Genomic DNA, 25,934 nt, shown 5'->3' on the forward strand with positions numbered 1-25,934 from the left:
GTGCGCATGCGCGGTAAAGTTTATGTAATCCCTGAACACGGTCTCGCAGGCTGATAAACTTTCAATACGGTCAAAACCTGTTGTGACATATTTTGATGATTAACTTATTTCCAGTGTCATCGCAAGCGTTATAAGCTGCATCATATTACACAAATACTGATCATTCAAAATCCCTTGTCTAATTCTACACTTTCATCCTTATGGAGTCGTTTTGAAAAGGTTGTGTTTTCAGTATTTTCTGTCTGCTTGGGTAGTACACCCCATCTCTTGCAACCTTGAATCTGACAGACACGAATCTATATCAGGAAAGTGGGTCATGGCGTTTTAGGTTGGATGTAATTTACGCTCTCATTTGATCTAAGAGATTTTTTAAAATCTGTATTCTCTTGATGGCAGCGCAGCATGTTTGGATATATAAGTCACATGTGACAAAAGAAAATCTTTTATTCAGATTACAGTCACATTTTTCATATTATATAGATTAGCAGAAAGAATGGAAGAAGTCTAGAACAAGAAAACACAGTGAGAAACACTCGTATCGCTCAGTCTGTTTTCACAGATTCTGTTTATCTTTGAAAGGAGCAGAGAGTAAAGCTCCTTCTGTTGATGTGATGTCACAATATACTGATACAAACACTCTCCTCTCCTTTTAGATATGTGTGAATGTAAACAATGTGGAAGAAAATGTGCCAACCAGTGAAAGGACCTGAACGTCTGCTGGCAGCAGCTCTTTAATGGGAACACATCTGTCTAGAGCTGACAGAATGTAGAGTTGGCACGGAGCACTGACACACACACACACACACACACACGCACACACACACACACACACACACACACACACGCACACACACACACACACACACACACACACACACACACACACACACACATGTTTCACTGTCGCTGTTGTTATCTAAAATACATCACAACACACAGTTTGTCCCAGAATAAGAAATAGTGTGATGTTCACAACAGAGGCACAACTCTAAATGATGTTTTTAGGACACAGATATTCTGACCAAACCAGCTACAACTCAAAAAAAGCCATTATGCCAGAGGCCCCTCAATGATCTTTGACTAATGGAAGGTTTTTATCTACTTACGGTTACAAGAACAATCTTAATTAATCAGGAGGTAAACCCCAGAGCAATTAATCTCTAAATTATCTTCAAGTCCTGTTTGACTTTATGCAGTAGTAGTGCAGCAGTATATATTAACTGGTTTTCAATAATGCTTAAGTTTTTCTATTTTCCTTTTTATTGTGTTTATATTTGAACTTGTTCTGTGGCATCTTTTTTTTAAATAGCCTTTTATAGGGACGTTAGCAAAACTTGAAGTTTAATAGAAAAAACAAAAACTCCCAAACTCTGCAGCCCCCATGAGTGAGCTGTTACGTCGTCTCACCACTAGATGGCGCCAGACAACCGTGGACGTCCCCGGGTTGCGTGTGGAAGGAGCAGCCGCCTGTTGGTGCTGTTCTGGGGCATGTGGCTGAGAGGAGTGGGGCTGTCTTCATCTCTGACCCCGGTCCGTCGATGAAAAAGAAATCACCGAGCGGCAAAAAAAGGGCTGGGGATGCACAACGGGACCAGCTTTCCAGGCGGAAATTGAGGAGTTTCGACCCTTTCTAAACATGGACCGTCGCTTTCTTTGCGGAATAAACCGAGTTCACGCTGATGTGGCCGGCCAGTGACTTTCTAATAACCAAACATTTGACTGGTATTTCTGTTTTATTCAGCGCCGATGCACACATCTGCAATGATGCGGAGCGTGGACTGGAGAAGAGCCGCCGCGGTGGTGCTTCTTTTAGGATACCTTGTTCCCAAAGCTGTCACCAAAACCCCACGGAAAGACTCGGCTCCAGAAGGTAAAAAGTGGTTTTGAGGTGCTCAATTGTCTCTTTTGTCGGTCAGACCTGCTAGTTAGCTGGCTAATGGTGCTGCTAGCCTGCACCGATCCGGCTGGGACCCAAACTTGGCTAACGTTAGCGAGTTAGCTGTGGGCAGGAAAACTGTTATTCGTTCCCCACCTCCATTTATGTTCCACCACAACCTTTTTGAAATGTTTAATGGTCCGTCACTGGCGTGGAAAATAGTGAGTATAAAGACAGGGTCATGTTGTGTAGAACAATGCAGCAGGAGAGTCCAGCTGCTGTGATTTGTCATTGTTATCACGGCTCCAGGAGTAAAAATACTCCTCATGTTCTGTGTGGCACCAATAACCTTTATAAAAACTTGCATTTCCTCTTAGCTTCGACCCCTAGCTAATAATTCCCCTAATCCAGCACCTAAGGATTATTGTTCCCCAGCTAGCAGTCCTAAATTCTAAACTGGTGGGTTTGTTCATCACCACAGGGAGGGAGTGATCTCAGGAAAGAAAAAGATGTTTTTATTTTGCTTTAAAGTGGTGGAAATGTAGACACCACCCCCCCCCCACCACCACCACCACCACCACAATCGAATGAATTCTTGCATAGATTCACAGCCACTCTGCTTGAGGCCAAGGAACCAGTTGGTTTGGTGTGTTGTGTGTTTAGTGAGTTTAGATAAACAGGGAAGTGATCCGTGAATAAATGAATTTCTCCTCGGTGTCAGCGGCAAAGTGATGCAAAGTTTAAAAGCACAGTCGATAACGTGTTGGCGTCCCCATTCCCTGACAAACATTGGGCTCTCCCAGCAGATGCGCCGTGTCCGTTGGACCACATGGGACGAGTCCTGCCCTTTTATCTCTCATTTGCATGCACGCCGTGCACATCCACTCTTCCTCCAGTGTTTGGTGGCTCTCCATTAGTGTCCACAACCACGGCAACATGACCGACTGTTCAATTATTGGACAGTCTCTAGTAAGTTTCTGACGCTATAATTAAACTTGGGACGTTGGGTTCTGCGTTTTGTCGTCCTCACTTTGTTCTCCGGCCTTCGCCTTGCCCCCCGAGGTGTGTGTGTGTGTGTGTGCGTTCAGGTCGATGCTGAGGACTTTCTTCTGGTCTGTCCGGCTGCACGAGCGGCGTCAGACAAGACGAGCCACGGATATAGATCTCGCATTACTGCTGCCCATAATAGGCAAGGCGTTGCATGTACAGCAGACAAACACTGAAGAGCTGAGCGAAGGCTGCCAGGAAGCAGACCAATCCGGCCCCATCGCCACCGTCCGGCCGGATTATAATCACACGGTGCTGGCGTGCTAATGACAGAGTTGTCTGGGGAGAGTACAGGACATGATGCAGCATAAATGCGATAGCGCACGGCTAGTGAATCAAGATAAAGAGCCGTGGTGATGTAAACTCATGGCTCAATCCCCTGCTGAGTTAATAGGATTGAGCCCTGGTGTCCAATCTTCTGTTTAATCCAGATAAGAGAAAATAGCAGTCTGGGGGCCACTTTTTTCATTTTCTAAATGTGTTTGTTTCAGAATTTACACTTAAACTTGGCAATCCTATTTTCTAAATATCCCCCCTGTCTTGTGTTTGCTACTCATGTGCGCAGTAAACGTGCACTGTCACTTTAGCCTTTGACTGTTTCTGTTGGGCCGTATTTGAACAACCTCCGACATATAAACGTTACATTTACAACCACTGCTTGTGTATTTAAAGTGGAGTTAATAACTCAATGGTTTGAGTCCCTAAATCTGTGTGATGTGAACCATGTGATTGATGAGTAAAGAAGGAAAACATATCGAAATCTAATTAGGAAGTTCCTCAGGCTGCACTGAAATAAATATCAGCGGCTATAATGATGATTTGCTGTTGGAGAGGAGACTCCCCTTGTGTCATACACCTTGGATTCTTAAGTACTTTTATTCATTGACAGAAGTGTGAACACTAATTTACTGAGTGTTTATTGCTGGTGTGGCTGCAGTAGCCCAGTACACAAGGATCTGCTCTATATAGAGGAGCCCCCCCACACCCACTGGAGTCCAGCCATGCCATTCATTTTCACTTTATCACACCTCTCTTGTGGCTCGTTGCTGCCTTGTAATTTCTCTCCAATGCAGCAAACTTCCATTAAGCCAAATTAAAAATGGATCCAAATGTGCTGCCATTCTAACTTGGGCCTTTTCATGATCTTCCAGAACAGTTTATTATTAGTTTTTGGTGGGGGGAGTACTTTATCCTCCATTATTTCTTCTGTTGCATTTCGCACTGTAGCTCAAGCTGTCCTGTAACTGGAGAAGCTTTTATTTGCTTTCCAGTTTAGGGTTTAATGCGGCGAAACTGATCTGAAGTGTTGTCTCGGTGCGTTTGCTGTGAGGGGTCTGTTAGGATTTAACATGCCTCCATCTCTGCCCCCCCCCCCCCCCTTCCGTGCAAACACACCCAGCCACCCTGCTGCTACGGCTGCTGTCGTCCCTGATACTTGGGCTGAGATGGTAGCGTGAGCCAGGGAACATGTATCCCCACATCTGTATCTCCATATGTCTTCACTAAACACAGACAAGGTTTTAACTTAGTCTAGCAGTAGTTACTGAGGTCCTGCGCGTTTCTGTCCCCCCCCCCTTTCGAGTGTCAAAGCAGAAAAGAGCCTCTTAGCCTGTTTAACAATGATGCCAGAGCACTCCTGATTTATTGGATCGTTTCGGGAGGGGTCTGCTGCATTTGCCTCTCTCCCGGGGGGTTTCTTTTAAAGTGAGCACAGCTGGTGCACGTAACAACATTTCATCGGGACGGGGTCGGAAAGTGAGGTCGTCACGGACCCAAACATGGCGGAAACAACACAGCGACCGGTTCGGTGTATTTCCGCACGTGTTCTGGTTTGACAGCGAGAATGAGCGAGGCGACGGGTGGGACGGAGGGTCAGAGCTTCACACCAGACCACACCAGATGCTCATGTGGCCCCCGCCAGCGCGCGAGGAAACACGCCGACATATCGTTGGGTGCGCGGCGTCCAGGCGGAGCCTGCACTCCCGCTGAACTCTTACCAGATTGTCCAAAGTGGTTCCTCTCTTACCACAAGATCCCCGAGTGGGGGGATGGTGGATTAGTCTGGGGGTGGCGTGCTACACCCATGTGGTGGGGAGGATGGGGTTTGAGGAAAGTTGCAATAAAAGGCAAACTGCAGTTGGTTCTGGGGGAGGCTGTTTGATTTATGTTGGGAGGAGCCCCGATGAGACAAACTTCACTCGCAAATGCAAATCTCAGCACCACAACAAGTCGTGTCTCTGAAGTGAGTTTGTGTCATTGTTGTAGAAGTTTGGGCCTCATTTGCAAGCTGCAAATGCAGGATTTTGTAGTGTCACGCAGCCCTGATTTGTCAGATGCACAAAGACAAATGGCAGGAATCACATGTTGCGTCAGAGGAAGATAACACTCATCCCGTGGGAGAGACTCCCAGTATACTCCCAGTTACATAAATTGCTTAAAACAGCACTGCGGCACCAGTCAGGAGGAACTGTGTGTTAACGCGGCGACGGCACCTAGTTGAAAAGGTTGTTTTCTATTTAGAGTTGCCTTTTGATTATCAATTGGTTGGAATGCTGGAAGTTGATGATGTGACGAAATTGTTACTGAATAAACCGAGAAGAAAAAAGAGTGAAATATCTCTGGACGTGCTGGCAGGCTGTGGTCAGTCTCTTCAGAGCTGAGCTCTAAATCATCTTTTTTTTAAGACCCTACGTGGCGCCATAAATTATTCATCAGCCATCGACATTTGCTTGAGATTTTCATGTGTGTTTATGTCCTGTTTCATTTTTCCCTGACTAAAACGTGTAATAAGCCCCCAGCTGAAATAACCAGACTCTTGACATCTTTTATACGAGCCTTTTGTTACCTGCTATTCTTTGCAAGTGGAGTTATTTCTCCATCTAATTAGAGGAGGTGTTTATATGCGCAGTCGCTTCCTCACTTGTGACAGGCCTTTTTGGCAGCAGGACGCGGTCCATTGTTTCAGAGGGGAAGTGGGGTTGTCAGGAATCCAGGAAATGGACTGGGATGGAGGCAAAGGGCCTGGCACCAAGACAAACCCCAGCAGAAAGACAGCACTGTGAATTATGTGTGTTTTCACGGCCCCTCTTGACACGCCTGTACATATTTGGGTCTGTAAACACTTTGCTCTCTGCTCACAGAGGTGACCCTGAAGGTCCATCTGAGCGACGCCAGCACTCACCAGCCGCTGAGCGGAGTCACGGTGCAGCTCTTCACCAACCACACGTCTGTAACCACGGAAACCACCTCGGCTGATGGCAACACCTACCTGCGCTTCCCCTACCGCCTCGGGACGCCTTCGCTTGTCGTCGCAACCAAACCGGGATACGTGCCGAACTCGGTGCCCTGGACTCCCTCCAGATTACCTGGTAGATGAGTGTTTGTGTGCGCACGTGTGAGGGAGGGTTATTTTCCTGTTTGTTAAGCCTAAAGATTCTATATGTAGTTGCCAGGTATGTGAACTGTAGATGAGAGGCCTTCTCCATTACACATTTATTACATTTACTGCCAAATCCCAGCATGGGGGCCGCTTAATCTTGCGTTACACCGACACACTTTTACACACGCCAAGAGTGTGCGGCACCACTCCGTGTGTGTGTTATCTGGGGTGGTTATTATGAGCCAACGGAACGGCAGCCAATTGGATTATCACGCTTACCAGCTCTGAACAATGGAGGAGCGAAAGGAAGGAAGGAAGGGGAACGAAGTGTAGTCTGCTAGGTGGACTTGTGCCCTCCACGCTGGGCGGGATGAAAACAAGGCGATTAAAGATGCAGAAAGATGATCTAATTATTGTTTTGTCTCACAATGATTTAACCAGGTAGATTTGCCTGTTATATCATAATGAATTCAGTCAGTCGATTAATGCAGTTTATGTGTTTTATTGCGCTCGTGTGTTTTCCAGTGTTTTCCTCCATCAGCCTGGATCTACTTCCAGAACGAACCGCAACTCTGATGGTGTATGAAGAAGTGGTGGAGATAGTTTCAGGCTTACAAGGTGAGTTAACTGTTTCTGCGTCCGGCTTCACGTGTTCTGGTTCAATAACTCCTCAATGCACCTTTGAAAAAAGAACAATGACTTTGAATTATTTATTGTAATTAGTTACATGAGCAACTTTAGCTTTTCTGGATCTTTGTCTTGTATGACAGTAGCATCCTCAACACACGGAGATAAAAACATTAATATTGGTGCTAATGAAGGCTGAGGGGAACTCCAGATAACCCTGTGCTGAGTTCTCCCAGAACCGGTTCAGTGAAAAGACTCTAAACATAAGTGTTTAACACAAAACAAAGCAAAGTTATAATTCATTTTAAAAGAAAGGTCCTGCTTTTAACAGAATAAAACGTAAAGTCATTTATTAGGAACAGTCAAAGCTGTTTATTCTAATCGCCTCCTGTCCCAGACGTATGCGAGCCGATTATAAATCCAGTTTCTTTGATGGTGTGTGTAATTATATTAGATGGGGATTTCAGTCACTACAGTCAGTGGCTCTTTGTCTGCTGGCTCTTTTGTTTGTGTCTGTGACTGACAAGGGAGTAATTTAATGTGTCTGCCCTATTGTCTGCGTAAAGAAAACACACACACTCCATGTAAAAATAGGAGCGCACGCCTCCCACAACACGCGGCCGGTACAGCGTCCGTCACACTTGGTGCCGTTAATGTTGAGAACCAGGGCGCCCAGGGGAGCGATAAAGCTCGGCGCTGAGCGCGGAAAGGGTCAAAGAAGTGGAGGTGGATGGTGATACAGTATGTGCTGGACAGTGGGTTTGTGGATGGAGGGAGGGTGGGTGGATGGGTGGAGCATTTGGGGGAATAAAGGGAGATGGGGGGATGGGCAGAGCGGTGTCCAACACAAGGAGGAACAGATGAGGTGAGAGAAAAGTGGAGGGGGGGAAATGCAACAGGAGTTGGAGGAAGTGAACGCTCCAACGCGGACGTTTGCTCTTCGTAAAGCCGGAGCCCCAGAGGGAAACGACGCTCACACCTGAATTACAGGAACCCGCCCGAGAGAAAAAGGTTAAAATCCATACGTGAAACGCTCGCAGAGATTCATGTGGAGCGCAGCTAAAGTGCTCAGAGTGAACAACTTTGTACAGCTGGATGTGTCTCACTGCTCAGGAATGTGCACTCGCAGTCAGACCAACATGACATCACCTTGCTGGGTCCAGCAACATGCTGCTTTAGCTTTTTTTTTATCGCTCTATAGGATGTGTTAATGGCCGGACGAGGCTGCGTAATGGGTTCAGATGGAGAGGAGTGAAGAAGAGACCTTTCAGTTAGTGTCAGTGTAGGTGTTGCGTCACCTACACCACACCTGGAGGGGCTGATCACATCATTTAGAGTTCGATTTTCTTTCACTTATTGTTTGAATCGTTCTGGACTGGTCATGCTGTGCATCTGTGATTGTCAATCATTTGCTATGCACATCTTTAAAATTAGGGATACATTTTCTGGCAGATATTTTCAGCCAAGCTCAACATTAATCGGGTGAACTATTTCGGTCTACTAAAAAGTGGCCTGGATGTAATTTGCTCTTTGAAGTGTTGTTAACAGAGTCAGTGTTTTGTAGCTCAGCACAATAATCTGAATCAAGCTCCCGTTACACAGGCAGCCCTTGTTGAAGGATCAGCTAATTATTGGATTTTTATTTTTTCTTTTGCTGAAATTGTTCGAAACGAAGTCGCTAATCTCGGGGAAAACGGGACCTTATATGATCTCGCATAAAGATTAGGTTACATTTCTGTGTGGGTGTACGATCCACAGCAGTATAAATGGACACGAAGGATGTAGATTCCACCGGTAAACATCATTGGGTGCTAACGTAACGTAGCCACAGTCTCTTAGAACTCTTCTCAAACTCCTCCATTGTTTCTGAAGTCCGTCTTTTTCTGTCTTAAGGTTTCCGGCATCCACCCATTGTTAATTTCCCCCGCCGAGCTCTAACACTTCCTTTCAACACATCGTACGCCGACCTAACGGCTCTGCTGACGGTGGCCAGCTCCCTGTCGCACATCCAGCACTTCCCTCACCTGCAGGCCGTCGACGGCAACAGCACAGGTAGGTAGCGGGGTGACAGACGCCTCAATGAGTGCAGACAGAGGAACAGAAGAGACGGAGGATGAAGTACGTTTAAGAGCGGCTTTCTTACTTGACCCTTGTCTTCTCGTTTCCATGTTTGACATCTCTTGGTGACCTCTGAGTAGCCTTCACTCCAGTCTTTCCTGCCTTTCCTTTGTTTGCTTCCCTGTTTCCTCATCTCAGAACTTTCCTTTTATCTGAGGTTTTGTAGTTCCCAGCCGTGTGCCGGGTATTCCCACTCCCAGTCAGCTTCAGTTCACCCCCCCCCCCCCCCCCCTTCTTTTTCCTCTAATCTGCAGGGACAGAAAAGAGGTTCGAGCTGACTCCTGTTGCAGCCATCTCGGTTCACTTGTTGGCCAGTGACGGCACAGAGCTCCAAGTGAACAGGCCGATCAGCGTCTCCATCCCCCTGCCGGCTGACAGTGACCTAAAGGAGAATGACGAAATCCGCGCTTGGAGATTTGACCCGCAATTGGGTACGTATAGAAACAACCCATAGGGACCTCCCCAGAAGCCTTTACCGGGCAACAGAGGGTCAGTGAACTCAGCAGAGAAGCCTCTGGTCGGGCTGCGAGACCCTCTGGACCTAGACAGTTGTTTTAAATCCCAGTGACGCGCCCAGTTCTGCCTGAACGGGCCGAGCAAATAGACGTTTGGCAGCGTTACATCAGCAGTGGACTTTGTTCTTATTTGTCCCTAGAAGTACAACAGGAAGGTATGCGGCCAGCAACACGTTTTCTTTATAAGAATGCATCTTGCGTCGGAATCTTTTGTCCTCTGTAGTAGTAAACAATGCTCGATTATAGGTCAACAAAACTAGCGACTGAATGTCGACTTTTGGAAAAATAGTGATTCACTCTCTAAAATACTCCTTCGAAACATTTGCGTTTCTCATGATCTTGTGATGTTTTATAGGTCTTGAGACTCCTCTTTTAAAGTGCCCAAAGTATCAACATCCAGAGCTCATAAAAGGGTTCTGATAAAAGCTAAAAAAAACCCAAACCCACACACACACACACACACACACACACGCAGCCCACGCACGGCCTGTGGCAGTGAGAATTTCCACAATAGCAGCCATCCTCAGAATTCTCTCTCGCTCTGCTCTATCATGCGTTTCTTAGCAACCCACCAAATAAATAACGGGACAGACGGGTCTGGTTTCTAATTCTAATTGAGGGACTTCACTATAGCTGTTGATGTGGGGGTTTACGCATTTGTGAGTATTCATGGAAGACAGAAACACAGGTGCTTCACATGGAGGAGCGTTTTGTTGGTAAAAGCTGTTTCATAAAGAAGCTAATTGTGTTTACAGTGTCAGCCGCTAGAAACCAGTTTCTCTTGTATAACTTGCAAACAACAGTGTTGTTGCATCTGAAAAGATCTCAAGATGACGTCAAATATAGATGAGGTCGCTTCTGTGCCTGGCCCACCTGTAAACACAGATTCACCCTGACGATGCAGAAGAAAGGGAACTCCTGCAGAATCGACCGGCGTCTGCAACCCTCGCGGAGGAAAAGGAACGTTGTCAGCTGTGTTGACTTAGCATGAATGGGCGACGGGCAGAAGTAATTCGTGGGTTGTGTTGACGTCGGCGATGTTTGCCTTGTGTCAGATCAGAGAGCATGTAGCATTGTGCAGAAGCGTGGGAACAGAGTCGTTAAATGTCAGAATAAAACAGGTCGGTCTTGCACAGAGAGGACTCCCATGCGGGAACAGTCAGGAAGAACCGAGGTGAATCTTGGCAGGAGCCAGTGTGTGTTTGTGAGGGAGAGAGGTGCTGAGTCACAGCTGCTGGTGTCTCTTTTCCTCTGTTTCTCCTCATTCTTTTACCTCTCCTTCCAGTCATCCTGTCCATCTTTGTTTTCTGTTTTCCTGTCCTTTTCCTTTCATTCTTAGATTCATTCCTATTATTTGTCCTTTATGCATTTCCTGTTTTTCCCCATCTCTTTCTTCACTGCTTTTTTCTCCCCACTTGTTTCTTCAAACAAAGCAACTTATCAGTCTACTCAATAATCTCAGAGTTGTGATAGCAGGACCGAATGTTTCCTGCTGGTGCAGCATTATTGCGAGGCCCTGTGTCAGTGTCTGAGGCTTAGTGTTAGATTTGGGCGGTCGTGCCCTTGAGTCACTCCAATCGCTCATATTGGACTGAGGGCGCTGCCACCGTGTGGCTGCGATGGGTACTGCATTGCAGGCTATAAAAATGTCAGTTATCCTTGCTGTTTATATTTGACACAACAATGATTAATCTTAATGTACACTTTAAATTTTGCAAATGTTCATGTAGACATGATTGCATGTTTGTCTGTGCATGCAGGTGCTTGGCTAAAGAGCAATTGGGGTCACGTGCGGCGGGAGGGCAATCAGCTCATTCTGACCTACATTGCACCTCAATTGGGATATTGGTTGGCAGCCATGTCTCCATTACGCTCAGGTGAGAAACTAAATTATTTCCCATTACCGTAATTTCCAGACTATAAGCCGCTACTTTTTTCCTACACTTTAAACACTGGGGCTTTTTCTACGGTGCGGCTTATTTATGTTTTTTTTTCGTGGCGCACTATCACAACTATTGTGAATCAGTCATTTTTACTAACCCTCATCCCTCTGGTGCGGCTTGTATAAGTACAAAATTGATTTTCTTTCTAAAATTAGATTATGCGGCTTATAATCAGGTGCGCTCTATAGTCCGGAAATTACGGTAATCGCTGTCAAAATATATAAGTATTCCTATACTATATAAGTAGATATATACTATATAAGAAATCCCCCTCTCGCCCCACAGGTCCAGTGTTTTCCAAAGACATGAATAGGTACCATACTGTGTTTCTGTTGGCTATACTGGGAGGAATGGCTCTCATCCTGCTGTGCCTGCTCTGCCTTCTGCTGTACTACTGCAGGTGTGTGATAAGGCAGCAAATGCTACAACAATCTGAAACATAACATGTAGAGGTTGTTCTTTGTGCTTTAGATCTTTAAAGTCTTGCACAGTCAAATACACACCATAATGGCTCGGAGAACGTTTAGCTCCTTCGTAATAGCAGCGCTGTGTCTGGGTACAGGCGTCGATGTTTAAAGCCTCAAGTGTCGCACCGCAAGCTGACGTTATCCTCCAGTCTGGACAAGAAGGATCAGGCCACCTCCATGTCCCACCTGAATCTCATCAGCAACGAGGTCTGTCTGAATAAATGAGCTGACACCTACAGCTGGCCTGGTTAGAAGACTATGTTTCATGGTTTTCACATCATAATTCATGTTGTGTATTTTGTCGGTACAGCTGGAACTGGTTTCCACAGCGACGGAACCCGACATGACCACCCCGATGCTGAAACCTTTCTCGTACGAGCACCAAGACAATCGGCGTGAGCACAGCGTCATCCATCACGGCAAGCACAGCCGCTCCTCCCTGGGCAACAACAGCCACCACGGCTCGTCGCTGGGCAACCTGACTCCGCGCAGCAGAGACTACCGGCAGTCCGCGGAGACCTTCCAGCTGAAGGCCTCGCTTCCCTCCGGAGCAGAGCGCGGCTACCGTCAGTCCTGCACCTCTGTCTGCTCGTCCGGCAACCTGAACCACTGCCAGGTGTCCGCCAACCATCTGAGCAGCCCCGGGACAGTTGATGGTATCTCACCTTCCTCTCCTCCCCACTCCCCCAGCAGAGGGGACGGGTGCGAGGGCAGAGTGCCGGACTATCTTCTGTCCCGCTCCGTGGACCACCTGGAGCGCCCCAGCCTCCAGCCTCTGTCCCGGCCCGGCCAGCTGCTCTGCTGCGGCTCCGTGGACCTTCTGAGCGGAGGAGACGGCTACCCGAGAGTGCGCCCCACACTGGTGATTCCGGCCCACTACATGCGCCTTCCAGGGGAGCACCCTCTGTCCGGTCAGGCTCTGTTGCTGCAGACGGAGCAACAAAGCGATTTGGAAACCATCCAGGCGGAGCTCAACGCCTCACATTCCCAGCAACCACCTGGGCAGACACCAGTGGGCTGCGCTCCCAATCCCAGCAAGCACGCCGACGGGGAGCCGCGCGGCCTCTCGGACTCTCTGTCCATCCCATCGGCGCTCGGGGAAAACGCCCTGGTGGAAATTAACCGAGAGGACACCTTGTTGGCTGAAAAGACTTTGATGGAGTTGAGAGGAGGGAAGCCTCTGCCTCACCCGCGAGCCTGGTTCGTCTCGCTCGACGGACGCTCCAACGCTCACATTCGCCATTCCTACATCGATCTCCAGCGAGCAGGGTGCCACGGCAACGGATCGAGCGGAGGAGAGGGTCGAGATAGCGGCGGTGGTGGGAGGCGCGGCAACGATGCCAGTCTGGACTCTGGTGTGGACCTGAATGAGCCGAGAGCAGGACGCAGGGGTAGGGACGGAGATCGAGAGGAAAGGGAGCTCGACAGGTCGAAGGTCACACCCCCAGCTACGACCTACTCTCAGCTAGTGTATGTGGACGATGGCGAAGAGGAGATGCGTAAGGAGGAGAGCCCACAGGACAGTGAAACAGTTTCGGCAGAGGCTCAGAAAGGAGATGTGGAGGAGGCCCAAATACAAGTGGAATCACCCTCTCATTCCTCCTCCTCCTCCTCCTCCTCACCTGCCTCTCCTCCTCCACTGCCATCGCCAGAGGGGGGGACTATCAGGACCGATCAGGCCCTGCTGCCGGCGTGCGCTGATGCTAATGTAGTGCAGGAAGATGTCGAAGAAGAGAAGAAAAGTCCGTGGCAAAAGAGGGAGGAGCGCCCCCTGCTGGCCTTTAACCTTAAATGATACACTCGGTTCAAGGACGGCGCCCCGTTAGCTTCACATGTTCACCTTCATATTTATGTTTGGTTGCGCTAGTTGTTCCTCCTGTGTATACCAACCCTTCTGAAAGAGATTTCACTCTTATGAAAGAGACCTCAGGGGTAAAAGTCACGCGTCTTCTCTCAAGGAACTTTATAAAACACAAATATTCAAACCCAAATACCCAACAATCAATAATGGCTAGAATGGCTTCCCAGTATGATGTATATTTACATTTGTAGTGATTAGGGTCTTTAGTCTGGATATCTTACGCATTTACTTTGACAGGAATATGTATTTTGTCTATATGATCGCCAGAGATGAGATGTGTTTGCTGCTGGTGTAGACAGGAGGAGCGATTTCAGCAACCACAACTGTCCGCTCTCCAGATGTTTCCACAAGCCCTTTTATCCTTGTTTTAGCACTGACTTTCAGCACTGGGATCCAGAATGCGAAGGGGGGCGATTCAGATCCCGGCCGGTCTAAAACGACCACTGTTGCCCTCTGCACCGCCGGGTGTCCATCTGTGATGGAAGCGAGGGAGACGAATGGACCGCGGAGGACAGAAATAGAATATTTTATGCACAACGAATATATGCCTTTTATAAATAGCCTTGTAAGAGTAAGAAGCAACCGTAGTGGAAGCGTTGGGTTGGGGGGAGCTTTATTCTTGAGCCATACTGTTGGGGAGCTGTGCAGAATTTACAGTTATTCAGCTTGTTTCTCTGATTATGATACTGTTTGAGTGTCTCTAATGGAATCAGAAGGTTGTGTGACCACTGTCAACGCTGCAGAACGACAATGATGTGATGCACCACTGTGCCAGTGACCAGGGTTCCAGAACCGGGCTCAGACCCAAGCGCATGAAGGTTTTTTCTAATTGTTCCTGTCTGTGTTTTTGCTCTGAAGGCTATGCACCACTTTTATACGGTTGCTTGAGATGATCATTTTGTAAATTTTATTTACTCCGATTTTAATTGCCAACATGAAGTGTTCCACCCGCAGAAGGAGGCTATTTGTTTGAGTATGTTAAGGGCTTTTCTTCCTCTCCCGCCTTACCTAGCTAAACCAAGTCACCATGCAACATTTTGACCTGCAACCAAAATATTTTGTGTGTTTTTTTGGGGTTTTTTCCCACCCTTTTCCTCATGTTCCAAGTGCCTTTGAACAACCCAACCCTGCAGCTTGCTTGTGGAACAGATAACACTCCTTATTTCTTGCCTTCTTTTGCCTTCTTGGCTTTTTCCCTTCTACCTCAGTCCACCTTTTTTCTCCAAAGCTGTGAAGGAAGGCGTGCAGTAACCTTTCCTCAGCAATGGCGCGTCACACACTGCGGACGTGGGGACACCTTTACCAGCTTCTGCCATCCCAAATCTTCTCTAATCAGCATCAACTTGTCAGTGCAACGAGTGATGATTACAGCTAAGTGCAATTGTACGTGAAGCGCATCTACTTTGTGGAGTTTTTAGCGTGAATGTTTCCCACAGATGTTTGTGCACAGCTGGTTGTGGTCCTGCTCATTTGAAATGCTGCTGGGTGTGAGTTTGTGTCATATTGCGCCCAAGTAATCGACATACATCCGTTCAGAGCTTATGTAGGCGTCATGGTCATTTAAGGTTGTGTATAGTGTTTTTGGTTTTTATTCCTTTCTGGTCAAAAACCTGTGAGTCGGCGTGTGAGGTTGCAATATAGCATTTCCAGTATGTAACTTGGTTTCTGTCATTATATTTGAAGCCCATTATTCTGAATAAACAGCCAAATTTTGATCCCGAGTGTTTTTATAAGCGGACAAAGTCACCATGAGGTGTTTTTTTGTGTGTGTTGTGACTCCGTCCACAATAGATGTTCAATAAGGTGTTTACATTTCGCAACACATTAGAAATAATATTAATAAGTAGAAATAATATTATCAGCCACGATAGGCTGAGCTTCACTCAGTTTAGTCAAATCTATTTTGTAAGTGTTCGTTTAACCATTTAGTGGGTTAATTAGGGGATAAACCTGACAATTCTGCAGGTTCGAAAATAAAGGAGCGTTTTGGGCGGTCGATCCCCCATGTGGCCGCTAGGTGGCGCTGTTTCCCGGATTTCGGCCTTTGTGTCTCTTCATCTCGCCCCTGGTCGGTTCCACTGACACTCGCGATTATTTCCACACATTTTAGTGATGGCGGAGGACAGTGAATCCGCAGCTAGCCAGCAGAGCCTGGAGCTGGACGACCAGGACACATGCGGTATAGACGGGGACAACGAAGAGGAGAATGAGCATCTGCAAGGGTGAGGACGGCTGGTTTTGTCCCTTCGGACATCGCAGGAACATTATATTAGGCGCTGCCTGTTTGGATGTGTTCGGTCAGGACTAGCTAGCACAGGGGGTTAACGCTAGCCTGACCAAAACATCGCTGGACTGTTGGTTATAAGGTCGCTTTCCCAGAAACATAAGAGAAATTCTGCCTGGGAGCAGTCGCGGCGTTTACTAAATTGTAGGTGGAACTGCGTTCCATCATGCGCATCATTATTTGGCCATTTAACATTCTGGTTGAATGACATGACAGCCTGCCGTTCATTTAGCTCAGGCTAGGTTAGCTCAACTTTTAGTCGTTGCTATGGTAGCTAACGTTAGCTCTCCGCTGCTTTGACTGAGGCTAGATTGTGAGTCAGCCAAAGTCACCGTTATTTTCCGTCCGTTTGTGCTCGTACGTGCAGGAGTCCGGGAGGGGATTTGGGGGCTAAAAGGAAGAAGAAGAAACAGAAGAGGAAGAAAGAGAAGCCGAGTTCGGGGGGAGCCAAGTCCGACTCTGCCTCTGACTCCCAGGAGTTCAAGGTAAGAAATGATGATTATTATTATAATGTGTTCCAGCCAGAACAACCTTCCGACACTAAATAACATTTGCAAACAGGGATAATATTTACTGTACTAATCCATCACGTTTGGAATAAGTAGACGAAGTCATTCTCTAATTTTTAAGGATTTATTTCAAACATCTGGATTTGTACTGAGCACCCTAAAGGTTGCAAAAGCTCAACTATATAGTTAATATAGAACCTTCTCCGGTTACAGTCACTTATGTTGCTCTTTATATACCGGTATATAATGGGTGAGACTGGATTGAACCAATTAATCTAATTAATTAGAGGATTAATCTCAGTTAATTGCATTTAATCACATAACAATATTTGCGCCCCCCCCCACAAAAAAAAGATTCTAGTGGACAGCTGAACTGAAACTCCTTTTAATATTTGGAAAAATCCCTTTAAATGCATTGTGAATGCACCTGTTGTGCACACTGAAACAGGACCGTTGGCTCCAGGACCGTTAGACCGTTAACAGCCTATGTGGAACGACATAAAGTCTAACTTAACACGGGGGGGCATGTTTGGTTGAGACATTTTTATTCATAACGGTCGTCGCCTTCATTGTTATTTATGTCTGACTTTATTTAGAACCCTACTTTGCCCATTCAGAAGCTGCAGGACATTCAACGAGCCATGGAGTTACTCTCCTGTCAGGGTCCTGCAAAGAGCATCGACGAGGCGGCCAAGCACAAGTACCAGTTCTGGGACACGCAGCCTGTACCCAAGTTAAGTAAGTGCCTTCTGATTACGATGAATTGGTGTCTAATTCATTTAAAGTGCATCAATAGTGATATTCGTGTGCACATAGGTACTGACACAGTTGTCATGGCAATCAGAGTGGCAATGTTTGTGTAATAACCATGACTGCCAGAAGAGGGAGACAGAAATTTCTCACCAATTCTTTCTAACTCGTTGCTCACCCACTCTCTTTGTAGATTAGTGTTTTTTGGTTGTTTTGTTTTTTTAATTAACAGTGTCATCTTTGCCGAAAGGCACCAGATGTCAGGGAAAGATCTTGATTGAGACTGTGCCATTGTTCCAGACGAGGTGGTGACGAGTCACGGGCCAATAGAGGCCGACAAAGAAAACATTCGACAGGAGCCATATTCTTTACCTCAAGGTTTTATGTGGGACACGCTGGATCTGGGCAGCGCAGAAGTGGTACGTAGACTCTGGTTCCAGACACAGAAAATGCTGAGAAGTCGTGTTTTTAAAGAGCAGCCCCGGGCAGACGGAGACGCCCGCTAACGAATGTTGTCTCCTCCAGCTGAAGGAGTTGTACACGTTACTGAACGAGAACTACGTGGAGGACGACGACAACATGTTCAGATTCGACTATTCGCCAAACTTTCTCAAATGGTGAGCTCCCGGTTCTGCTTTCCTCCCTGGATCTTTAACCGCCAGGCGTCCGCAGGGGGCTGAACCTCTGGTGTCCCCCCCCAGGGCTCTGCGTCCGCCGGGCTGGCTCCCCCAGTGGCACTGCGGCGTGCGAGTGTCGTCGAACAAGAAGCTGGTGGGCTTCATCAGCGCCATTCCCGCTGACATCCGCATCTACGACACGTGAGCCCCCCCCCCGCCCCGCCTGCCTGCCTGCTGCGGGCCCCGCGCCGATTCACTGCCAGCCTTCTTTGCTTTGTGCTGCTCCAGAGTGAAGAGGATGGTGGAAATCAACTTCCTGTGTGTGCACAAGAAGCTGCGTTCGAAGCGCGTCGCCCCGGTGCTCATCAGGGAGATCACGCGGAGGGTGAACCTAGAGGGCATATTTCAGGCCGTTTACACGGCAGGAGTGGTTCTGCCCAAACCCGTGTCCACGTGCAGGTGCGCTACACAACACACACGTTAGAGCGCGATCCAGCCGGGGTTTCCTTTCTACCAGGAAGTCGACTGGTGTGCCAGGCGGTCGACCTGGTCGTGGAGAAGCCCGGCTGGATGGTGGTCTCAGCAGGACTGGGCTGCCCTCCCTGTGTTGGGGAATAAGTCTCAACATCTTTACCTTCTTCTCCTTTCTGTAGGTACTGGCACCGTTCTCTGAACCCCAGGAAGCTTGTGGAAGTGAAGTTCTCCCACCTGAGCAGAAACATGACCCTGCAACGGACCATGAAGCTCTACAGATTACCAGACGTAAGCAGCACCAACCTGACGCTCAGGTCAACGCTCCACAACCCCCATCGATGCGTTTTCTTCTCGCCCCGCGCGTCTTGTAGAGCACGAAGACTCCCGGTCTGCGGCCAATGGAGAGGCGCGACATCCGCCAGGTCACAGAGCTGCTACAGAAATTCCTGAAACGCTTCCAGCTCGCACCTTCCATGACGGAAGAGGAGGTGTCTCACTGGTTCCTGCCGCAGGACAACATAATTGACACTTATGTAGTGGAGGTAGCCGGGATCAGCCTGAAGGACTCAGACCCAGAGTGCCTCGTACGTTAACCCGTTAATTGTGCGTTGTGCCGCTCTCTCCTCAGGGTGCTGGGGGCGCGCTGACAGACTTTGCTAGTTTCTACACTCTGCCCTCGACTGTGATGCACCACCCTCTCCACAGGAGCCTGAAGGCCGCCTACTCTTTTTACAACGTTCACACACAAACCCCTCTCCTGGATTTGATGAACGACGCACTGATCCTGGCCAAACTGGTAATCTCATCCCGTCTGGGGGGCTCGGAGCGCGTTGGAGGTTCCATGTCTTACCTGTTCTGTGTGGTTTCGACAGAAAGGGTTCGATGTTTTCAACGCCCTGGATCTCATGGAGAATAAAGTGTTCCTGGAGAAGCTCAAGTTTGGTATAGGAGATGGAAATCTGCAGTATTACCTCTACAACTGGAAATGTCCATCTATGGAGCCTGATAAGGTCAGAATTAATAACGCCTGTATTTCGATATCACGACGTCGGTGTTTCTGCTCACTCCAGCCGTGGTTGCCTTTCAGGTCGGCCTCGTCCTTCAGTAGCAGGGTTCCTCAGGGCTGCTACACAAACACTGGGCCAAAGGTCACCACGGACCGTGGTAGTTGTCACCTGGACATGCAGGTAGCCCAAACCCTGAAAATGAAAAGAATCCAACCGACGCGGAGGCCAAGTGGCGTCCCCCCCCCCCCCCCTCTCTGACAACACCACCCCCCCCTCAGTTCGCTGGGAGGGGGGGGGACAACTCGTCAATCATCAACATCCTGAATGTGAAGTCATGCTATGCCTGAGATACTCGTACAGTCCAACGCTCCTGACATGCACACACGCATTTAAAAACAGTCTGACATACAAGAGGATGCCTTGACATTTGTGAATTTTGTTTAGCTCTTCCTCCTCTTCGTGCGGGGGGGGCGGCGGCGGCGTTCCGTTTCACATAACTGACATGACTGAACTGTGTTAAAGCTGATCACCGCGACACGGGTGCAGAATTATTAGTGCTCGATGCAGCCGCACAAATTTGCATCACACGACGGTCTTTAAGGTTTGTGAAGAGACATCGCTGCTTTTGTTCTTCAAAGACGTTTGTGCGGGTTTGCTGGCAAGATCATGTGACCGGTAAAGAGGAGGATGAACTCTGGTCAACGCCTGTATTAAAGAACCAGAGCGACTAGTTGAGATAAGCCACGATCTGAACCGCGACAAGTCTAGTGTTAAAATGAGTTTTCTGACTGAAAGCTGAAGGCAAATGTCCCTTTTCTCTCTTGGCCTTGGTACAGTTAAAGGTGCTAAGAGTGCGGGAACTGGTTCTCTCCAGCAGTTTGGACCCAAATTTAATAAACTACAAACATGTCGGAGCAGCGGGACGTTTTATTTCTCATCACATTGGCAGAAATTGGGCTTCCGTTCTAATGAAATGGCAGCAGACGAATTCTAAAGTGTCAGCGGCAGATGTGACCAAAAGCAGTGATGGAAGAGAGAAAGTGACAGTTAACGATTCGGCCCGTGACCCATCAAAACGCAAAACCCAAGAGCAGGACTGGTCCCGCGGTGCATTTACATGAACTTTTGGTTCCATTTACATGTAAGATCAGATTATTGTTTCCAGTGTTGTGATTTTGGAGTTCAGGAGGGCTGTTTTTAAGTGTTTTCCCCATCAGTTTATTAGATTCCGCTGCTTTTGTTCAGACTCGACGTGGGTTTTGATGAATGTATTACCCAAACGAAGCACAACTTTGAGTTCCTAAACAGGCGAAATATATCATTGAAGGGGTGAGGTTTCAAACTGGGCAGACTGGTTTTTACTGAGAATAAGAGCTGTTTTCACACCATAAACCTGTTTGTAGAGGTTGTATTTTGTAACTGGGCATTTGACCATCAGGTTTGGTTACACTGGTTCACTCAGGCAGATCTTTGTAGTAACAGTTTCGATTTATCTGCGTTCGATTCATTTGGGAGCTGAAGCACGACGCCGGTTCACTGTAGCCGGGGTCTCTTTTGGTTTGTGTTTTTTTTAAGAGTAAATAGTTACGTCTCGTTTAAATCAGCCAAGCTCACTTTTCTCTCCGATGGACCATTTTCAGTCCCTTTTTTTCCAGTAGCCTGTTATTGAGATGTTTGGCAGAAAAAGCTCAACAAGGTTGAAAGGACATCAGCATGTTTGCAGCGCGACTGAATAAACACGTCTGTTACAGCAACAGTTTCAAATTTAAGCATTTCCTGTTTTTCCAGTCTCATTTTTATTGTCTGGAGGTTTTTTTTAATGTATTTGTGCATCTTGGGGGGGGGGGGGGGGGGGGGGAAATTTGGGTCATTTTTAGTGTGATGTGCAGCTAAATGTGTGAAATTCAGATTATTTGTAAAATGTCTTAAGTCTTGACCGTTAAATAACTTCTCTGAGAGCAGGATGAGCACCTGCGCTGATCCTGCCAACCTACACGAAGGTTACAGATGTTTGAAAATTGTATTTTCGTTCCAAGTTTACCCTTTTGGTTGGTGTTTGTGGCTCTGTGTGGGAGCCGCTGCTATTTTTCTGTATATCATGTAAATTTCCTCTTATCCCTTTATCTGTTGGCGGGAAATGACGGACAAAAAGAGCGCTTCGAGGTTCAAATTCTTTAGTTTGAAGGTTCAATGACTTCCAGAAGACATCTGTTGCTGAATGCAACACTGAAACGGTGTGCCTCCAGATGTCGGTTGTGTTTGAATGAGCATGTCAGTTCTGCTACCGTAAACATTTCAGCGCATTATTAGCTACACCCTTTAGTGCAAACTCAATCTGAGGTACCTGCCTTATTTATTTTTGTTATGATTTGAGGGTTGAGGGTGTACCTTTTGAAAGGACGCCATTTTCTCTGAAGGTAGAATGAGATTTTTATTCAGATCCATTGTAAGCTGTGGAAAAGCTAAAGAACCTGTACCAGCATCATTCAGACCCCATGCAAATAACAATCTGTTTGAACACACATCAGCTATATACCAGCATGGATATTTGACTGAATAAATTCACTTTCAAAAGGAAAAGAGTTGATGAGTTTCTTCTCAATAGAAGGGAGTTTATTTTTAATAGAAAATAGCTGATGTCTTCATATGTCCGCTTTAATTATGATGACATCATTTCCCCAATGTCAGGACCTTCTCTAACAAATAAAATGTGTACAATTTTGAGAAATTACCTGAAGAACAACAACTGAGATCCTTAAAGAAATGAAAACAAGCAATTCAGATGGAAAATGACAACCAAGTAAAGTCCATATTGATGGGGGTGTAAAAAAACAGTAATGTGAACTAAATACCCCTGCAGTTTATTGAGTGCCACTACTTAGACCTTTTTCTTTCCTTTGCCTTTCCTCGCAGAGTTGGGAACTATTTTCTTCACTTTGAGAGGTTGTAGAGTTGTGGAGGAGACAGGCGTCCCTTCCTCAGACTCAGTTTCGAGCCTCCTCTTCTGGCCTCTGTTTTCGTCAGGTTTTATACTGGCCGGTGTATCTTGGAGCCAGGGAACATCCAGTGGTGGCACTTTGGGTAAAATGGCTTCAACCACGTTACTGAACACATCCCTCTCTTGGGGGAGACATTGTCTGAATCCTAAGGCGAGGACGCTTTTTAGCCCCAGAGGCTCCGACACACTCTGGCTGAGCCGAGGCACCTGGCAGGCAGGGACGTCTCTCGTTGTGCTCAGCGTTATGAGGTGCTCCATCATGTGTTGTGGCTTGACAGACTTACACACTAGCAGCAGTTTGAGCTCATTCCTCTCCAAAGCTTTGGTGACCTCGTTGATTCCAATGGCCAGCTTTCTTCTAGCTGCCACATCTGTCCATCCACGTTTTGGAGGTTCCTGACTCGCAGCATCCTGGCTCACCTGGAGGTCTGAATCTTGTGATTGAGCAGCTTCCTGCTTTTTCTTTTTACGCCAAGGACGAAACACCTTTGGCTCTTTTTTCACAAGTCCGATGGAAACAAAGTTTTCCTTTAAGGTGTTCAGGATGAAATGCATGTCTTCTTGCGGGAGCGGGCTCCATTTTGGCGTGAATGGTGAAGTGAAGCAGGTCTTTGTGGGAATATACCTTTTGCTTTCCTTTTTAGCAGACTTTGCTGCAGCAGCCATCAGACCTCTAAGAGAAGACAAATACAATACAACCCAGCCAAAATCAATAATATAAACCTACAGTTCAGACATGTAAAGTGTATTTCAAATGCATCGTTGTTGTAGTCAATTACAATTAACAATTTTTTTTAAAAATGGAGAAAAAATAGGAATTTAGGTTCCGGGTGAAACGCAGAATATCACCCACAAATAGTAGTTGAAACAATAACATAATATACTTAAAATATTACAATGCCACATATATGTAATATTACGTGTAAAACGTGTTTACCTGTTAACAACAATGATATAATTACTTTTCTATACAAACAGCACGGGATAACCACAGGGCGCCGCCATCTTGTTTTCTTCTTTGAGTTCAACGTGAGCTCACGGCGCCTCTGTAACGACACATTACTGCCCCCTGGTGGACATGTGTATGTTGCAGCATGCATTTTCACTTGTCCTAAAACACATTATTGCCCTCCTCGAAATTGCAAGATTGCAATATTTTCCAGTTTCAGTTTTGACAAATTAATGTTGACTTGCCTATGTTCTGAGGAATTTCTCTGTTTTGTCTCAAACTTTATTTTAACACCATGGTTGGTAGCTTCTCAACTCAAATCTCATTATCCATAACCCACAGGGGCAAATAGACCAAAGTCAGTGTAATCACGAGGTTTGTTTTAACATTTCCTTAATCATTAATTGAATGGGAACAGAGGTCGAGATGTCTTGTTTATATAATATAATCCGAATCACAGTACAAATATCAACGTTGATTACTTTCTTCAAATCTCGATTTCCTCAATCCTTTCTTTAAATCCTCGAATTCCTCAATCAGAGAACAACTGTTAAAATCATGCTCAATAAAAATAATAAACATTAATAAAGAAACCACGCAATTTCGTGTGTGCGTGTTCGTGTGAGACAGCCAATGAACTGTCGCCTTCCCTCCCTGCAGTTCCCCTTTTGGCCGCCAGGGTTGCATCGGTCAGCTGTGCTGTATTTACAGCTGCGAAGGGCTTCAGAGAAAACTGTTCATTTATCTAATGAGCTGCTGCTGCAACTGCCACAATGTCCAAGCAGGTAAATCACCAACTGATTATTTTTTAAGTCAATAAATGAAACGTTTAGAGAGTCGACGTGAGATTGAATAGCGGTTGTCGCGCCACAGTGGGAACGTTCTTTCTACTGTACCGGTACACGGTGTCATCCATCTTTGGACTCTGCGAGATAGCTCTGCAAATAAATCATGAGCCGTTTCCTGCAGTGGCACTTGAGTCTTTTATGCAGTTTATTTATAAACTATACAAAAGTCGGGGGTCCGATATCATTTGAATGTAGAAGATAATAAATATCTACATTGCACAGCACACAATTGATGCGCTTATTTTGCATGATTTTGAAGAATTTTAGAAACATCTAAATGCTATGGAGCTTCAAATGATTTATTCATCCCAAATGGTTTATATAAGGCGCAGAACTTCTGTAAAATGGATTATTTTGGTCGTCCTGGATACAAAAGCTTCACAGTCCAGAATAAAAGCCTATTGTTCTCTGAGTTTCCTGCACTCTGCACCATGACTTGAATACCATGCCCAGATTTCCCATTCAGTGTTCTGTTTAACTAATTAATATGCACATTTCAGTAGTGAATGCATTCATGCTGTTGGCCGAAAAAGTAGAAAACCTGCTGTTTGCTTGATCAAAATGCTGCAAAATGCAGCATTTAAATGTGTATTTGAATTAAAACTGAAGGTCTGGATTACACACACCGAAATGATAACATGCTCAGATCGACGCTGCACAGTTTAGAGGATAAGAGATCATGTGACCTCACTGCTTCCCATCTGTCTACAGGCAGAATTTGAGAAGATTGCAGAGGATGTGAAGAAAGTGAAGACGAGGCCGACAGACCAGGAGCTGCTGGATCTGTATGGCCTTTACAAACAGGCAATTGTTGGAGACGTCAATACGGGTAGGCAGAAAAAAACAAATGCTTTTATGTGCGTCTCATCGCAGAAGGCTCATCATTCATCATCATTCTCTTCTCACCACTGCAGACAGGCCAGGACTTCTGGATTTAAAGGGAAAAGCTAAGTGGGATGCCTGGGAATCCAGGAAAGGTACCATAAAACACATATTTGCTTTAGTGCCTATCTGTGTTAGGAGAGTTGCTTCTGCACGGTGACACGTTTTAATGAGGAGTTGCTGATGTTTACAGTTATGTTTTTACAGTTAATTTACAGTTATGATCCAGTTATGCAGGTCCAAAAGTCGGGGCATCTCAAAACAATGGAAAAGCATAAATATTTCATTGTTTTGGATAAAATGGATCAATTGTGTTTTCAATTGAAAGATCTTTTCTCACACTCTTTCAGGAATGTCCCAGGATGAGGCCATGTCAGATTACATCAACCTTGGAAATGAAGTAATCAGCAAATACGGCATCTGAGAAGTGCTGTGAACTAAACGATTATCTCAGTTTCTTTTTAAATTTTGTCTTTTTACGTAGAAGATTAACATTGATTTATAACAGCTAACAATGGACTCTATTAACACATTTGTAAACTGTAGTTTTATCAGATTAATGTAGTTTCAGAATAGTCTGAGCCCCCGAAAATGTGAACTTCCTGCTACATTTGAAAATAAAATCTCTTTAAAAGGTTTTCTTCTGTGGTTCCTTTTTATAAACCCTTGCTCTACTGTGACTAGCTCTTTAGATGAAGAATTCCACAAACGATTAGGGAAAAAGTAATCTCCATAAATTACATCTATTTTACAACCGCTGGCAGCATGCATGAACTGCGGTGC

The 25,934-nt window shown here is 46.3% G+C and overlaps 4 protein-coding genes across 6 annotated transcripts; 3 read left to right on the forward strand and 1 right to left on the reverse strand.

Moving 5' to 3' along the window:
- The first annotated feature begins 1,460 nt into the window (after positions 1-1,460).
- Positions 1,461-15,548, forward strand: fam171a1 (family with sequence similarity 171 member A1). Its single transcript, XM_011605643.2, has 9 exons — positions 1,461-1,870; positions 6,064-6,291; positions 6,828-6,920; positions 8,823-8,981; positions 9,302-9,478; positions 11,323-11,439; positions 11,791-11,905; positions 12,068-12,179; positions 12,283-15,548. The coding sequence occupies exons 1-9, from the start codon at positions 1,747-1,749 to the stop codon at positions 13,765-13,767; spliced, it is 2,610 nt and encodes an 869-aa protein (XP_011603945.2). The 5' UTR covers positions 1,461-1,746; the 3' UTR covers positions 13,768-15,548.
- A 358-nt stretch (positions 15,549-15,906) lies between these two features.
- Positions 15,907-21,233, forward strand: nmt2 (N-myristoyltransferase 2). 2 transcript variants are annotated; one of them, XM_003966086.3, is made up of 12 exons: positions 15,907-16,055; positions 16,485-16,602; positions 17,223-17,364; positions 17,677-17,795; positions 17,902-17,993; positions 18,078-18,194; positions 18,282-18,452; positions 18,647-18,755; positions 18,839-19,009; positions 19,096-19,263; positions 19,340-19,477; positions 19,555-21,233. In XM_003966086.3, the coding sequence occupies exons 1-12, from the start codon at positions 15,946-15,948 to the stop codon at positions 19,573-19,575; spliced, it is 1,476 nt and encodes a 491-aa protein (XP_003966135.1). In that variant the 5' UTR covers positions 15,907-15,945; the 3' UTR covers positions 19,576-21,233. The 2 variants fall into 2 exon arrangements, with proteins under 2 accessions (XP_003966135.1, XP_011603944.1); XM_011605642.2 differs by having other exon boundaries at positions 17,244-17,364.
- Positions 21,234-21,885: 652 nt separating this feature from the next.
- Positions 21,886-23,554, reverse strand: rpp38 (ribonuclease P/MRP 38 subunit). Of its 2 annotated transcripts, none has more exons than XM_003966130.3 (2): positions 23,410-23,554; positions 21,886-23,145 (listed from the first exon to the last, which is right to left on the reverse strand). In XM_003966130.3, exon 2 carries the CDS (start codon positions 23,136-23,138, stop codon positions 22,353-22,355), a length of 786 nt encoding a protein of 261 aa, XP_003966179.1. In that variant the 5' UTR covers positions 23,139-23,145; positions 23,410-23,554; the 3' UTR covers positions 21,886-22,352. The 2 variants fall into 2 exon arrangements, with proteins under 2 accessions (XP_003966179.1, XP_011603943.1); XM_011605641.2 differs by having other exon boundaries at positions 23,435-23,530.
- A 507-nt stretch (positions 23,555-24,061) lies between these two features.
- acbd7 (acyl-CoA binding domain containing 7) lies at positions 24,062-25,789 on the forward strand. Its single transcript, XM_003966085.3, has 4 exons — positions 24,062-24,206; positions 24,981-25,098; positions 25,184-25,246; positions 25,502-25,789. Exons 1-4 carry the CDS (start codon positions 24,195-24,197, stop codon positions 25,573-25,575), a joined length of 267 nt encoding a protein of 88 aa, XP_003966134.1. The 5' UTR covers positions 24,062-24,194; the 3' UTR covers positions 25,576-25,789.
- The last annotated feature ends 145 nt before the right edge of the window (positions 25,790-25,934 follow it).

Source organism: Takifugu rubripes, chromosome 7, assembly GCF_901000725.2.
Source record: "Takifugu rubripes chromosome 7, fTakRub1.2, whole genome shotgun sequence".
Taxonomy (NCBI): domain Eukaryota; kingdom Metazoa; phylum Chordata; class Actinopteri; order Tetraodontiformes; family Tetraodontidae; genus Takifugu; species Takifugu rubripes.

Bases quoted from the DNA above. Each gene is read 5' to 3' on its own strand.
- rpp38 (XM_003966130.3), bottom strand. From the start codon at position 23,138: ATGGCTGCTGCAGCAAAGTCTGCTAAAAAGGAAAGCAAAAGGTATATT.
- fam171a1 (XM_011605643.2), top strand. From the start codon at position 1,747: ATGCACACATCTGCAATGATGCGGAGCGTGGACTGGAGAAGAGCCGCC. The intron at 1,871-6,063 runs GTAAAAAGTGGT...CTCTGCTCACAG, and splicing joins GAAAGACTCGGCTCCAGAAG to AGGTGACCCTGAAGGTCCAT. The intron at 8,982-9,301 runs GTAGGTAGCGGG...TCTAATCTGCAG, and splicing joins CGTCGACGGCAACAGCACAG to GGACAGAAAAGAGGTTCGAG.
- nmt2 (XM_003966086.3), top strand. From the start codon at position 15,946: ATGGCGGAGGACAGTGAATCCGCAGCTAGCCAGCAGAGCCTGGAGCTG. The intron at 16,056-16,484 runs GTGAGGACGGCT...TCGTACGTGCAG, and splicing joins GAGAATGAGCATCTGCAAGG to GAGTCCGGGAGGGGATTTGG. The intron at 16,603-17,222 runs GTAAGAAATGAT...GACTTTATTTAG, and splicing joins CTGACTCCCAGGAGTTCAAG to AACCCTACTTTGCCCATTCA.
- acbd7 (XM_003966085.3), top strand. The intron at 25,099-25,183 runs GTAGGCAGAAAA...TCACCACTGCAG, and splicing joins TGTTGGAGACGTCAATACGG to ACAGGCCAGGACTTCTGGAT. The intron at 25,247-25,501 runs GTACCATAAAAC...ACACTCTTTCAG, and splicing joins TGCCTGGGAATCCAGGAAAG to GAATGTCCCAGGATGAGGCC.